The sequence below is a fragment of the Vulpes lagopus genome, chromosome 20 (genome assembly GCF_018345385.1).
Source record: "Vulpes lagopus strain Blue_001 chromosome 20, ASM1834538v1, whole genome shotgun sequence".
Classification (NCBI taxonomy): Eukaryota; Metazoa; Chordata; class Mammalia; order Carnivora; family Canidae; genus Vulpes; species Vulpes lagopus.
The window spans coordinates 10,759,834-10,775,925 of record NC_054843.1 but is presented as its reverse complement, the minus strand read 5'-3'; the positions used below and the strand labels follow the sequence as shown (position 1 = coordinate 10,775,925).

Below are 16,092 nucleotides of genomic sequence, written 5' to 3'. Positions count from 1 at the left end.
CCCGGCGGGGGGCTGGCGTGTGGGAGAGACCAGGCCACCCCCCACCCCTCCATGGACGTCCTGTTGACTGTACGATACTTCTGTTGCTGAATAATGGTACTGTTTAATTTTCCATGGAAGGGAGACTATATTGTCTAATACGCAATGTCAATGGAGTTCTAAAAAATTATTAGACTCTATTATAAATTGTAGAATTATGTATTTGTCTAAGGTTTGATGAAGCGGGGCCAAATTATGAGGTTGCTTCCGTTTGTTCTTTAAAAGAAGCTGGAGTTAGTTCTGCTGTTCAAACGTTCCTTTGGCACCTTGTTATGTATGAGATGGTAAATTTTACGGATTCAGGCTTATGGTAACTGATTTTTTTCCCTTAAACCAGGAGCAACATCGGTACAGATTGCTAGTCCTATGTATCTTGAAAAAAGAACCATCTCTTCGGAAGAGCTCTGTGTTCATTTTGACCTGGATGGTTTACATTCACATGGTTCATGAATAAAACGAGAAAGCCAACCCTGTCCCGGTGGATTATTTCGAGTTCTTTCTGCCCCACCTCCTTTCTGAGCAGACAGGAAACAGGCCGCTCGGCAAATGGCTTCTCTTCCTGGGCACTTCCTTCTCCCACAGATAAGGTGGTTGTCGTGGAAGGAAAACTGTGCAAAAGCAAAGTAAAAAAAAAACTGAACCAACAACCCCTCCCACACAGATGTCAGTACCAAGTAGAACTCAATTTCCCAGTACTGAGTACTTCTGGGAAGTGGAGAAGTCAGTGAGGTGCAACAGAAGGAACGCAGGGGCCCTGACAGGGGAGCATAAGGCTGAGATTGTCTTAAAAAGACATTCGGAGGATCACTCTGGCTTTCTGAGAAGTTTCCCACACAAACAACTCGTCAGAACCTTGAGTTTCAACTCTGGGCGCCATTAGCAAACCCAGCACTGAATTTTGTTGTTATCTGAATTTATAGCATTTTCTTCTGATTGTTTTTTTGTTTAAGATTTTTAAAATTTACTTATCCATGAGAGACACAGGGAGAGAGAGAGAGGCAGAGACATAGGCAGAGGGAGAAGCAGGCTCCATGCAGGAAGCCTAACGTGGAACTCGATCCCAGGACTCCAGGATCAGGCCCTGGGCCAAAGGTGGTGCTAAACTGCTGAGCCACCCGGGCTGCCCTGCTGATTGGGTTTTAAGGTAATTCCTCCCTATTTCATCACTGATTTCTCTGATGATGAACCAGTCCTTTAAGCTGTCTGGCTGGCTTGAACACCAGCTGACATGTTACAACAAGTTAAAAAATTTTGCACACTAACGTAGTGTGTTTTCACCCTTTTTAAACCAGGAGGCCCCATTTTTGATCAATGTAAAAATCCTACTCCCTTTTCCTTGGTTTCTTGAGGTTTCCAAAATAAATTGAACATCGTCATAAACACAGAAAATAATGCATTTCTTTTCCAAACGACACCTAGTTCTCTTTGAGATTGACAAGGTCTCCTTTTGCACAAATTGGAGGGTAAAAGGAATCACTGGTATAAAACATGTTGAATGGATACCTATTTAACCCCACTTAGGAGCCAGCATAACCAAGGAGCTATTTTATTCTAGAATATTTATTGTTTTTTTCTCATTATAGAAGTAATATTTGTTAACGCAGAAAATTCAGCAAACAGAAAAGCACAAAGGCAATAAATTCGATGGCGATATCCTTCCACACAAAAATACATGTTAACTTTTTAAAAAAGATTTTATTTATTCATGAAAGAAACAGAGAGAGGCAGAGACACAGGCAGAGGGAGGAGCAGGCTCCCCGTAGGGAGCCTGATGTGTGACCCGATCCCAGGACCCCAGGATCATGCCATGAGCCAAAGGCGGACGCTCAACCGCTGAGCCACCCAGGAGCCCAATGTTAACATTTTGATGTTCGTCATTCCTGTATTTTCTTGCTCCGCGTGTGTGTTATATGCTTTTTTTTTTAATTTTATTTTTTATTTTTTTGGTAAGCCACATGGGGATCCAACTCACAACCCTGGGATCAAGACCTGAGCCGATATCAAGAGTTGGACACTTATCCAACTGAGCCACCCAGGTGCCCCGAGATGCTACTTAATAGCTAATATTCACTGAGCACTTCCCTTATGCAAGGCGACATTCAATTACACAATTTAAATCTTTTCACTAATATTTTATTGATTGCTTTCTTTTACATCAGCTATATACATATTTTTTTTCACAACTTGATTTTTAAGGACTGCATAGTATCTCATTGTCTGAACGCATCCTAATTTATTTAAACAGCCTTGGATAGTTACATCTTTAGGTGGCTTTACAATTTTTTCCCCTCGTTTGAATACCATTGTACACAGATCTGTGGGTAGAGCACCCCACGGATGGTCTGATGATCACACAGGGCAGTACTTGAAACCATTTCATCATTTCCCCTGTTTCTATGTGTTTAACCCACAGGAAGGTTGTTGGGTTTGATCTGAAGGATTTGGGCAGTGTTACGGCAAAAGGTTCTCCCAGAGATATTTTGTCCGTGAGCTGTCACCTTAGAAGCTTGTGGTTTTATAGTGTTTTACGTGTGTCATGCTCTGTCTAGTGCGGTGCGGGGCTGGCTGCAGTCGGGAGGCAAGGCAGGACGAAGGCAGACAGGGCTTGGGGGACCTGGGGTACTGGTCAGGTCACAGACTCAGCTGCTGGCACTGAGACCCAACACCCTGTGGCTTCAAAGAGAGAAGTTTATTTCTCTGTCTTAACAGCCCAGAGGTCCGAGGTCTGGCCGACCAGGGTGGCCTGGTCCTGAAGTCACTTGGCTCTCCCTTGGGGTGTGGTTGCTCCAGTCCCACTTTGTCATCTGCATGTAGCCAGAGGGAAAGGGGACCTCCTGAGGTCCCTGCGTGCTGGTTCCTCTGAGGTCTACCCAGGAAGACCCACACATCGTTTCCTCCCCTTGCTTGTCTGCTGGACCTTCACGTCCTGGTCAGGGACTGCCAGGGACACTGGTAAATGTAGTCCCCAGCTAGGCCCAGCTAGAAGTTTGGTGACCAGATATTGGGGCCAACCAGCAGTCTGGGCACTCCTGGCTCCTGGGAAACTACCAAGAGGCCCTGAAGTGGTGTCTCTCAGCTGTCAGGTGATTAGGTAGCTGGTTTGCCAGGAGGAAGCCAGAGTTTCAGACAAGCTGATGGTCAGGAGGGCAGCGTCGTGCCAGCTGGAGGGCATGCTGGTTCCAGCACCAGGGTGCAGGATGGCCCTGGGCCACACCATGTCCCTGCGGGGCTTCGGAGCTGCAGTCATCCTGTCTCTGCCCACCCAGGGGTATTCCCTAGGAAGGGAATCGGTTTGCTGTCCAAACTCTCTTGGAGCGTGACCAAAAATCAGGCAGCTGGTGTCTGGAGAACTTTTTTCTCTAGAAGGCCAATAGGAGGGAAGGTATAAGGAAGATCTGACCTGGATTGAGGGGTGAATCAAGAGCATCTTAGGGACTCAACTAAGATTAGCTTTGCCTGTTGGCTCCAGCGATGGAAGGCCATGTGCCAGGGTGTAGTCAGTGACGTGTGGACCAGCACGAAATGGGGGGTGAGAGACCCAGGCTCGGGGACTTGATCCACCAGCATGTGATGTGGAGCCCACCCCAGAGCCCCTCAGGCTCTTTCCTCATTTGAAAATAGGGTGCTGTCTATCCCACCTGTATCACGAGGTTGTTATAAACAGTGAGATCTATGAAGTGGCTTCGAGAGCTGCAGCCTATATGGGGCAGGGGAGCAGGGTGGGCGGTTATACCAGGGTCAAGGGTATTTTTCTAGGGAGAGGCCGCCCTGGAGGACCGATGGAGTGGGAGTCATCCTAATGATCCGTTAGGAACCAGGAGCTCTGGACAAGCCCTTGAGGACAGACACCTTCACAGCAGTACCAGGTGGACTTTGTCTTGTGACCACGTGTCAGGTGAGAGCTGTGTGCAGTCAACTCATCTTCAGGGTCAGATGACCCAGGGAAGTAGGTCCTGGAGCCAGGATTAGCATTTACTGACATCTTTACATCTCTGAGGCCTTCTGCTAAACTCTTCATAGTTCTGCTTCCGTCTTGCAGCTACCCTGGAAGTGGGCGTGATCACTCCCATCTACGGGTTGGAAACCAAGCCTTGGAGAGGCTGGGGTGGCCCGTAGCTTGGAAGCAGCAGAGCAGGCTTGCATGCACACCCCCTGGGTGGCCCGGATACATCCCTGACCACCAGGCTACTGTCCCAGGGCACAGAGCAGCCAAAGTCTACATCATGAGCCTCACCGTACATGGTGTCCTATCTCCTCCTTTATGGAACTTTCTGGTGGGGTAGGCAGTGAAAATCGCTGTGCTTGGCCCGTTCCTGGTACTCGACAGGTTCTAGTTTGTCAGGACACACTTCACAACCCGAAGTGTGATGGCTGCATATGAACAGGTAAGTCTCGGAGGAACCCCTTGGGGCAACCCTTTTGGGTTAACTATGATCATCAGAGAAGCAGAAGTGTTGCTGCCTTTGGGTCTGGTCCCAGCCTGTGAAAACGGGACTCTGCTAATACCCGTCACCCCGCCTGCTGGTTGGCTGGAAAGGCCTTTGAGAATTGGCAAGACCAACAGGCAAGAAGTTTAGCTTGAGCCGTGACTTCAGTGACCAGGGTCGCCATGCTGAACAGCTGCTTCCAGGGGGCAGAACGTCCCGATTTCCTACTCTGGGCTGAAACTCTGGGCTAGTCCTTGGTTGAGGACATTCACAGGGTTGGGATCGCTATTCTGCTGGCTTCCCGGGCGGAGTGCACAGCCCTTCTCTGGCCCTCTGCCCTCAGTGGGATTGAGGGAATGAATACCTGTTAGCGCATTAATGGCATTCTTCCGGTAGATTCTAGAACGAAGACATCTTTTTGGCCAGAATCTAAGAACTTTTACAGAAAGCACTAGTGCCTTTATATTTCATAGAACACTGTGTCTCACAGACAAATCACTCTGGGGTCAAAAGGAGATGCACAAGAGTTAAATACTTGCTAGAATAATCAGAAGAGCACCAGCTGGCTGTGCGTGAAGCACCCTATACAGACCCCATCCACCTGGCAGATGTGGGACCTGAGGGCACAGCAACAGCCGTTGGTCCACACACAGGAGAAGCGGAAAGAAGCAGGAAGGAGAGCACGGGGCAGCTGCCAGAGCCCTGGTCGGCACAGATTCTGGGGGCTCGGAGGACCACTTGCAGTATTATTGCGGGACATGGGCATTAACTGTGGAAACTCCAGGATGGTAACTGGCCTGGTTTGCTGGGGTCTTAACTTCACCTGCAGGTCAGCACCCCAGGCTCCGGGCTCGGAGGCCAAGGACGGGAGAGGTAAGATACGATACGTTAAGGACCTAATTGTGCCTGGCACAGAAGGCCTCAATAGACGTTAAATGTTTTTCCTACTATCACAAGCTTCCATAAATTCCTAAGAATAAGCTACACAAACTAAAATCTCCAACCAATGGGCCTTTTAACCTTCCAACTAGGGGGGATTCTGAAGGAAAGATATAAACTAAGGCTCCCTGTATTTCCACTTCAAAAAAGATAAACAGGACATTCTGTTCAGGAAGCATTTTATTGTTGCTCCAAGTTTTAGGAGGTTTCACTGACAGATAATCAATACTTTCAGAAAACCTCCCGCATGGCCCTGCTCAGCTTCTGAATCTTGGTTCTTGCAGACATATCAGCATATTTCTCTCCAATACGGACAATCATTCCCCCCATGATTGACGGATCAACCTAGGAAAGAAAATAGGTTGGAAATGTGAAAAAGTGTTGGCATTTCATTGATCAAACAGAAAGATGAAAAGCTTTGAAAAGTCTGCATGTTGCACAAAGTAAGGTGTTATATCTAGAGAAAAGCAGAAGTCAAATTGTGAACGGAGTCCATAATCATTTAAGTTGAAAATATAAAATTTCTATTATAAGCAATGTAGTATGTCATCAGGTTTAATTTTTCACTTCCTCCAGCCATTCGACGGAGTCAAACGAGCTGGGGAGGCACATCAGACATAGAGACCCACCTTAACTTCCAATTTCAATACTTGGCCTTTGCTTAGGAAGCTCTTCAGGACCGTTTTTAGTTCAGTAAGAGTGGCTTCATCCAAAGGCTAGAAAAGGACAAAATCATCCTTTAAACTTAGGTAAGGCACAGCAGACACTTTCCATAGTAAAAGAAAAGGAAGAAACATCCCTGGCACCCGTCATGACGATGAAAGGCCTCATGAGTGCCTGTGTGGGGTCACTGGGGAGCCATTCTGGAGCTGCCCAGCAGCAGCCACTCACCCCTGCTGTTTGGGGAGCGAGCCAAGGCTCTGCCCCACAAGAACAACTCTGAGCGCACACTGGGAGGCTCACTTATGGCCGGAAGTGCCACTTGCCTCCGTGTCTCTGCTCCCCGGTACGAGCGGTACCACAGACACGAGTAAGGGGAAACCTGAAGTCAGTGATGCTTGATGACACAGGCTGCTTCTCCGGGCAGCCCTGTGGGCATGGGATGGGCTATTTCCCTGGATGGAAAGCTGCAGTTTAACCCAGTCCTACAATCTTTAAGACTCAGGGCTGGCAGGAGCTCTGGAGGCACAGCTCTGTACCCTACTGGGGTACAGCACTGGACTTCCAGCCTGTGTTCTCCCCTCGTGACCCAGTCTCATTCCTGGTGAGGGGAGAATGCAAAAGGCTGAAGGAGAGGCCTCCAACCTGTCACAAATCCTAGCGCCCCAGCCCCACATTCAGGAGTCCAAAAGCTAGTAGAGAAGCTTTCCATCTTTGCAAAGATCTAACAGTGCTTCTTGGGGGCGCATGAGGGGTGCTGTGAAAGTGTATAAACGTTTTATTTTTTAAGATTTTATTTATTTGAGAGAGAACAGGCAGGGGGAGGATCAAAAGGAGAGGGACAAGCAGACTCCTGCTTAATGTGGAGCCTGACTGAGGCGGGGGCTCAATCCCATGACCCTGAGATCATGACCGGAGCTGAAATCAAGAGTTGGATGCTTAATCGATGGAAACACCCAGGCACCCCAAGTCTACCAATGTTTGGCTGAGCTTCTGAGGTTAGAGAACTCTGAAGTATGTGCACACTTTCCACGTAGACACCTACTAGGTGCCGGCACTTCACAGCCACCATCTCCTTTAATCTAGACGACTGGGCAGCAGGCAGTTCTTATGCCCACTTTTCATACAAGAAACTAATGTTCAGAGCAGTTAAGAAACCCACCTAAGGTCCCATTTGCTCCAATATTCACAAGCAGTGTATTTCTATAGTCCGTGCCCTTAGTCATTAATCAAATAATACATTTTTGTTTTGTTTTAAACAGTGGAAACTTATTTACCCAGGAGCTTCAACATCAAAAGCATTAGCAACGGTTGCTTCTAAAAAGCTTTCACAAAAATTGGCACCATTTAAAAAAAACCCATGTCCTCGTGATCTCTGAATGACGCGGAGCGGGGCCTGGCCTCTGGGATGGTGCAGCCACTGCCAGGTGAAGCCTTGCCCGGGCCCTCCCATCCAGGAGAACGCCTGAGCTCTGATGGCTCTCGGCTGCTTATGTGCTTCCTGGGACCAGCTGCTGAGCTACAAACGTGCAAATATGTTGTAATGTGTTACAATGTCTCTTTGTAATTGTGGTCTCTTGGAGTCAGAGTATCTTGTAAACACCAGATACTAATCTGGACGAGGTCAGGTGCTGCATATACCAAGCACATCTACCATCCCCTGATAATTAAGCCCCAAAGGCCGTTCTCCTGGACCGACTCAACTGGAGTAGGAAGGAAACACGTATTTAGGACATTAACAAAATTAATTCTTAAGGAACATGCACTTCTGAAAGAGACGCCTTTGTTCAAATCCTGATTCCATGTTTTGTCACCTTGGGCAAGCAACTTAGTTTCCTCATCTATAAAATAAGGATAATTCTACCTCCCATGGAATCCTGATGTTAAAAAAAATAATGAATTACAAACTACCTGGCATACAGGTTTCAAAAAAGCAGTGTCCATCATTACAGCCCACTTCCGCAATGCAACAAGATCAAGAGGCCTGTGTGCCCTGTCCTCCACCACCAAAGATTAGACACTTTACCAGGAGCCTACTTAATAAGATCTTTACAAAGTAACTCAAACCTGTAAAGGAACATAAACCACTACTCCCTAACACATCTTAACCCGGTCTGGCCCTTCTGATTTGTCACTGGTTAGGGGGACACCAAGAAGGTACCTCCCAGAGTCGAACTGTGTAAGAACTGAAGCAAACCTCCTAAGTGGCAAGCCACTTTTATCAATTTCTGGATTTCAGCCTGTTTTTTTCTTTTCATTACACAAAATGTGATGCATGGAGTATCAAAGTAAATATAGTGGCAACAAATGGTCACTTACAGACGCAGTGGTCACTGTGCACGGCACTTCTCCACGGTGCACACTCATCATGGTGGAAAAGGCAGAAATGACTCCAGGGGTATTGTTCAAGCGACCGTTCTCAGCAAGCAAATCTGGGGAAGTGAAGGCGTCTCAGGACCATGAAACTCACTCAAAACAGGTTATCCATAAGGTATTATATTCACCTCTAAAGCAAATTTAGATTTGTGGCCTTAAAATACTATATTCAATATCCTTTAAAAATGTGAATTAACGGGGGATCCCTGGGTGGCGCAGCAGTTTAGCGCCTGCCTTTGGCCCAGGGCGCGATCCTGGAGACCCAGGATCGAATCCCACGTCGGGCTCCCGGTGCATGGAGCCTGCTTCTCCCTCTGCCTCTCTCTCTCTCTCTCTCTGTGACTATCATAAATAAATAAAAATTAAAAAAAAAAAAAAAAAGGAAAAAAAAATGTGAATAAACGGGACGCCTGGGTGGCTCAGCGGTTGAGTGCCTGCCTTCGGCCCAGGGTGTGATCCTGGAGCCCTGGGATCGAGTCCCACATCGGGCTCCTTGCATGGAGCCTGCTTCTCCCTTTGCCTGTGTCTCTGCCTCTCTCTCTGTGTCTCTCATGAACAAATAAATAAAATCTTAAAAAAAAAAAAAAAAGAAAGAATGTGAATACAAAGGAGATACAACTTGTTGTTTAAAAAGTATATCCAGGGCAGCCCGGGTGGCTCAGTGGTTTGGCTCCTGCCTTCAGCCCAGGGCGTGATCCTGGAGACCTGGGATCGAGTTCTGCATTGGGCTCCCTGCATGGGGCCTGCCTCTCCCTCTGCCTGTGTCTCTGCCTCTCTCTGTGTCTCATGAATAAATAAATAGAATCTTAAAAAAAAAAAAAAAAAAAGTATATCCAATGTTTAAAAGAACCAGCACTGACAGGCATTTAAATCAGTAAGGCGGGTGTAGGGGGAGGTCTCAGAGATCTGCAACATGCATCTTCATCACAGCCTGCGGTCTGATTCTCCTATTTCTGGTTAGATTCCAGTGTTTGGCTACAAATCCCCAAATTAACATATATCTATATTCAAAGATGGTTTGCTTTGGAGCCCGTATTCTGGTTGACCATAGGACTTCAAAGTCAAGCCAAATGCACCAAAGAATCCACCTGTCTTCAAGGACAGAGGTACAGCCCTGGCTGCAAACCATTTTCTGGGTATGAATCCCACCGGTCTTCTCCGTAGGGTGAAAGTACTGACTGCAATTATCTTCTTACATCCTAACATCCTTCAGACAGTGCTCCTCAAACTTTAATGCACAAACAATTCACTTGGGGAGCTAGTTAAGATGAAGATTCCGACTTAGGTTGGCTAAGTCCTGAGATGCTTCACTGCCAAAAGGCAGGTGATGCTGATGCTCCTGATCCTTGGACATTTCCAATAACAAGATTTCCAGCAGCTTCAGTGGAAAAGGTCTAATACTTACTGATCAGGTTGGATGTGATAGGAGAGAACCTCTCTTTTGCTGTCATGTCATTTAGGCTTTTCACTTTCACGGAACGTTTTATGTAGGGATTCATAATGGAAGCAGCCATTTTAGGTTCCTTCAAGATTTGCTGAAAGTACCAAAAAATAATTTCGTAAACTCCTTAAAGCATAAATGATCCTAGCTGCCACAACATACTTCTTTCGCATGAATCACATATTTCGTTAGCACTCAAGCACTTATGGAGAGAAGTTTACAATCAAGTACTTTTCATTGCCTTTGAGAATACTTTCTACCTTTATCTTATATATTTCTTGAAAAAATTTAAAAACACTTTATAAGGTTTCTTAAATCCTTTTTGCTTTTCAAGAGATTATTAAAAAATTAAGCAGCCAAAAGAATCAATTAACTGCATATTGTTAACGTATTTAATATGGGTAATCCTCTAGATTTTCACAAACTACGAGAAGGCTAGTGATGCCAACACTCATGTGCAGACCTAAAAAGGTGCTCTGATGGCAAAGGAGGCGTCCTTGTCATGCCCTGGGAGGGGGCCTCTAGGTCTCAGCCTGGTCCTGCCCCTGCCCTGCCTCTTACAGGGCCCCGTGAGAGACCTCTGGTGTTTCCAGAGAAGCCTCAGCCATTCTGGGACGGGAGCTGGCTACCAGGAGTGACAGCGTGGGTCTCTATTTTGTTAATTCATAAATGTCTGTTTTCAGTGACCCAAGGTAGCTTCTGGTACCTTGTTCCCCTCTGTATCAGGCCAGAGTTCAATGAACCAATGGCTGTTTCCATTTGGGCACCTTTCATTCAATTAAATACCACTGGCAGCCCCTTTTCTCAGGCTCCTGGCCAGAACTGTGAATCTAATCCAGGCTACTTGTCACATACTAGCATCTAGGGCTAAAATTTCAATTTAAGTGACTCCATAAAAACAACATTTTCCCCTAAAAATTGCTGACTTACACAAATTAAAAGCATTCTGGTGTTTGGGGAATCCAGTATTTCATGTTTCTAGTTTTTTTCTGCTCCATCATCCAGTGGAAAGCTTTGTAGTGGCATCTGTGTAGCGTAACACTTTCCTCTCAGTTCTAAAAAACTGCTAATTCTTTATAGAGACTTCAGGTAATTGCTTCCTTTCTATCTCTCTGTATGTTAACTGATTTCCAGGTTTTAGTCAAACCCCATTCTAAGAACCACAACCCAGGTCACGCTCTCTACTGTGAACACTGCTGTTCACGTTTACAATGGGCATAAATGACAAGAGCGGGCAGTAAGTATCAGCTCCAAAAGAGCTGTGTGTGAGCCTGCCTGCTCTGTGTGGATATGCCAACTAACACCGCAAGCATCATCTGCAGACATAAAGGAATACAGAGCTAATGTTATCCACTAGGACAAAAGTTCTGATAAAAAAGCTTACAATGAAAAATGAACAAAATATGTAAGTATCATCCTATGTGACTAGCCTGTGGGGGTTTTCTCTTCTGAACAGTAAGATAAAAAAATCTTTAGAAATAAGTGGATTAAAAATACAAGAACTTCTGAAAGCATAAAACCAAAAAAGAGCAAAACTTTCTTGGGAGAGGGTACAGACTCTCCACCTTCAATCTAGAACTCAAAGAGGAGAATTTCAGGATGCTTGGGTGGCTCAATGGTTGAGCGTCTGCCTTCGGCTCAGGGTGTGATCCCTAAGTCCTAGGATTAAGTCCCACATCAGGCTTCCTGCGTGGAGCCTGCTTCTCTCTCTGCCTGTATCTCTGCCTCTCTCTCTGTGTCTCTCATGAATAAATAAAATCTTTGGAAAAAAAAAAAAAGAATTTCTGCTGTAAACAAAATGGGCAGGAACCTGTTAACTAGAAAATGGAGTTAAAATTACAGCAGATTCTCCTCTTTAAGTTACATAGTTGACTTCTGTTAATTCAATTAATTTACTCTTTTTATGTTAAAAAAAAATGTTAAAATGGACTCCCTTGTAAGCTTCATGATCTTTATCAGTTCTCTATTATCATTACAGAGCCCATATGACTTTCCTAATTTTGCTGCCCAGCATGCTCTGCTTGGTCATTTTCCTCTCACATCTTGGGAATAAAATAAAAATTGAAACCGAGGAAAGGCTTCAAAAGGAAAAGAAATTCCTAGTAAAGCACGTTATAACACATTCTAAAAACTATTTTGAAAATACCTGAAATACAAACACAGATTTTCAAAGATGACTTCTATTTCTCCTCTAAGCCCCAAATCTTGGTTCCTAATATTAATATCCTGGTATGTATCTGCCTGTACCTACCACACAATAGGTTCAAAATATTAATACCCACTACTATCACTATCAACATGATTTCAGGTTTTTTCTTTTTTTATAGTTCATTTTCTCTTAGGATATACCTTATTAGGGCTACAGGGCCAAATAACCAAAACAAAAAACATACGATTGAAATTTAGTAAGTAATGAACAAAAAACTACTTACTGCTACTCTCAACAATTCCTTTTCTACTTGTTCCAGTTTATTCTGTTTCGATGCAGCAGAATAAAGAGCAGTGGCATAGCGACCTTCGATACCATATATCTGAACAGGTGGCTTTAAAAAAAGGATGGAGAAGGAAAAGGAAAGGAAAATCAGTTAAGACAATATCATACTGCCAACAGAAGGATTAAACATTTGTATTAAAAAATGACATCATTTATAGCACACGACACTTTAAAGATGTCATCGAAGAGCTATTTTGAATGGCAATTCTCCAATAAACCAGAGCTGTTTCCATGGCCAGGTCACTCAATCTTTGAACTTCCAATTTTTCATCTTAAAAGTGCTGAGGACACAAGGTGTCCCTTTCAGCTCTAACTGTAAGTCAATTACCTTAATTCTGAGATGAACTCATGCTTCCTTTGAACTCAGTAACTAATCAGTTCCAAGTACTGGAGATTTTAAACATGATAGAAGGCAGTTTTGCACTTTAGAGCCAAGAAAAAAGTATTAATGAAACATATACAAATGTATCTTTATACATTTCACAGTAACATTATAAATTACTCCTGGGGTGCCTGGGTGGTTCAGGCAGTTTAGCGTCTGCCCTTGGCTCAGGTCATGATGAGACCCACGTCATAGGGCTCCCTGCTCAGTAGGGACTCTGCTTCTCCCCCTCCACCACCCACCCTCTGCTCGTGCATGCCCTCTGTTTCAAATAAAATCTTAAGAAAAATATTTATTGATAAGAGACACAGAGAGAGAGAGGCAGAGGCACAGGCAGAGGGAGAAGGAGGTTCCCCAAAGATAGCCCGATATGGGACTCGATCCCTGGACCCCAGGATCAAGCCCTGAGCCACAGGCAGACGCTCAATTGCTGAGGCACCCAGGCGTTCCATAAATGAAATCTTAAAAAAAAAAAAAAAAAAAAAAAAAAAATTTCCCTTACAGTGCCTCCTCATCAATGTTCAGTTTAACAGAGCTCTAACAACTTAAGTAAGTGCCTGAATTATTTTTCACAAAAAACTACAGGCTTTTTCCTATATATGACTACAACATGCTTGGTGGTGCTATCTGGTCATAGTGGGAAAGCTAAGGCCTGGAATGAGAAAGATTTAGTCCAGCTCTAAGACCAGGCTGAGTAACACTGGGCAAGTTTTCCAGAGTCGGCTTCCGCTTTTGTAAATGGGAAGGCCAGTTACTTTCCAGCACTGTAATGGGGTTTTGAGAAGTTCTCAGAGGAATGCATGGATGGCTCAGCGGTTGAGCATCCACCTTTGGTTCAGGTCCTGGGATAGAGTCCTGTCCTGCATCAGGCTCCCCACAGGAAGCCTGCTTCTCCCTCTGCCTGTGTCTCTGCCTCTCTTTCTGTGTGTCTCATGAATAAATAAATACAATCTTAAAAAAAAAAAAGGAAATTCTCATAAACGTTATGCATGGGCCTGCCGCACACCCCACATTCAACATATTCCATTCCCTGCACTCATGCACATATCACCTTTTGGAAACCACAGATCACGCAGAAACGTTTAGGTGGCACTTATACAAACGTCTATGCCCTAACTGTATTGCCGTTGGACTCACACACGTTCATCTACTCCACAATTAATTACAAAAGCTGACATACCCTCACGAGCTTGGAAAACGGCCTGGCCACAGACGTGCTAAAGCACCGCACCTTTAAAACAGTAATAAAACATTTCAAACGATTAGTTTCCGAGTATCATCACACAGATTACCATGAGCTGCTATTTATCACCTAGGGGTAAATCCCCCCCTGCCCCCAATTCAGATTCATCCCTAGTTGCCTGGGAAATAGGCTTTCCCACCAACTCCCCAGTTTTGCTAGAAACAGGCTGAGGCTAGCACACATCAGTGTGAGAGAGAAAACACAAATTTGGCTGAAATACAGTTTTCAAAAAAAACCCCAAGATGATGATGATGATTTTCAAAAAAACCCCAAGATGATGATGACTATTTGCATTTATATTACCACCCGTGTATTATTATTTGCATTCATATACCACCCATGTATTATTATTATTATTTGCATTTATATTTCCACCCATGAGGAAGGATTTTAGTTAAAAAAAAAAAAAGGGAGGCTTCCAGGCGTGATGTGCAAGAGATATACCTTCTTAGAAACCAAATGCTATAGGAAAAAGAAAACGGAGACTGATCCTCTAAGCATTGCAGCCGTCTGACGTGAGCCCAAGCCCTAGTTCTCTGACACGGGATCTGGTCTCCCAGGGAACCGAGCTGGAGCTCGTTTAAATAGCATCTGCAAGGGCACAGGTCACCTTAACATAATATCTCAAATCTGCAGCGTTATTACACCAAAACTGGCTGCGGGGATCCAAATACTTCATCATGCATGAACACTCGGCCAAGCGGCGAGGCGTCGGGACATGCACCGTGCTGCCATGGAGCACAAACAGCACGGCTTTCCCTTCCGACTCCATCTTCCGTGTGACTCTGCGGGCTCGAATCTCAGCTCTGGGCACCCCTTACTGGCTGGGCGGCCAAGGCCGAGTCACTTAAACGCTTCCGTCTCTTTCTCTTTGCACAAAGGTGAAAAATGGGCTTTGCAAATAATCCTGAAGCGTTACTGGTGGGCCCCTGAGAGGTTTAGGCACAACGACAAAGTTAAAGGACTGGGGGCGTGGGGCGTGTCCTTTCCTCGGCGTCCGGGGCAGGCCCCCCGCCCCCGCGTTGCTCCTCAAGCTCAGCGGCGTCCCGAGGCTGTGCTCCGGGCTCCCCAAGGTCAGGCGCGCGTCCCCCTGCGCCCCCCGCCCGCAGGGCGCCGGCAGGGCCGCTCGCCCCCACTCGCCGGGCCCCACGACGCCGCTTCCCCAGCTGCGGCCTCGCCCCGCGGCTCCTAGGACTCTGGCACATTCCGCCCTAGGAGGGATCCTCTCGCTAGTTTTCAGGACCTCCGTCCTCGCTCACCTGCCGGGACAGCCCGGACACCGCTGGGGCGGCCATCTTCTCCGGGGGCTGTAGGTCAAACCCGCGTCAGAGGGACTCAAGGGCGCACGCGTGCGTTAGCGTAGCCGCTCGGCCCTCTGGGAAATGTAGGCGCAGGTGGTCAGGCCGCATGCGCAGGGGTCGCCGTCAGCTGGGAGTTGTGGTTCTTCGAAACAAGTGTTAAGAGTTGGACCCGCTGAGCTAGCGAGCTCGGACAGCGCCTTAAGTTGAAATCCTTGATACCACGTAATCCTTACTGTACGGTGGATTTTTTGTCCCTCGTTTTCAAATTTCCATCTAGACAAATAGATAAATTAGATAAATATTTCCGTTTTCAATTTCCATTTAGGGGCAGCCCCGGTGGCGCAGCGGTTTGGCGCCGCCTGCAGCCTGGGGTGTGACCCTGGAGACTCGGGATCGAGTCCCACGTCGGGCTCCCTGCATGGAGCCTGCTTCTCCCTCTGCCTGTGTCTCTGCCCCTCTCTCTCTCTGCGTCTATGAATAAATAAATAAAATCTTAAAATAAATAAATTAATTTCCACATAGATAAATTAGATAAATATTTCCATTGTAAATATCAATTTAGACACATAAATAGTTCCATTTTAAATTTCCATTTAGATAAGTAGATAAATTAGATAAATATTTTCATTAGATAAATAGATAGATAAATAAGTTGCATTTATTCCCCAATGCACTCCAGCTCCTTGGATATGGCCATAATAGTGGTTTGTGATTACTTGAGTTTTTGGGGTTTATTTAATGGTTGATTTATTTGATAGTTTACTTAATGCAATTATTTGAGTTTTAGAGT

The 16,092-nt window shown here is 45.6% G+C and overlaps 1 protein-coding gene across 1 annotated transcript; it reads right to left on the bottom strand.

Annotated features, from left to right (window-relative positions):
• Positions 1-5,567: 5,567 nt before the first annotated feature.
• ATP5PO (ATP synthase peripheral stalk subunit OSCP) lies at positions 5,568-15,370 on the bottom strand. The gene is made up of 7 exons (XM_041735302.1): positions 15,261-15,370; positions 13,939-13,989; positions 12,315-12,425; positions 9,847-9,976; positions 8,385-8,497; positions 6,035-6,121; positions 5,568-5,750 (listed from the first exon to the last, which is right to left on the bottom strand). Exons 1-7 carry the CDS (start codon positions 15,294-15,296, stop codon positions 5,637-5,639), a joined length of 642 nt encoding a protein of 213 aa, XP_041591236.1. The 5' UTR covers positions 15,297-15,370; the 3' UTR covers positions 5,568-5,636.
• Between the last annotated feature and the right edge of the window lie 722 nt (positions 15,371-16,092).

Coding starts and splice junctions, on each gene's coding strand:
- ATP5PO (XM_041735302.1), bottom strand. CDS start 15,296: ATGGCCGCCCCAGCGGTGTCCGGGCTGTCCCGGCAG. Junction 8,498..9,846: donor TATCACATCCAACCTGATCA/GTAAGTATTAGA, acceptor TCACTTCCCCAG/ATTTGCTTGCTGAGAACGGT. Junction 6,122..8,384: donor GCACAGTGACCACTGCGTCT/GTAAGTGACCAT, acceptor GTCCTTTTCTAG/CCTTTGGATGAAGCCACTCT.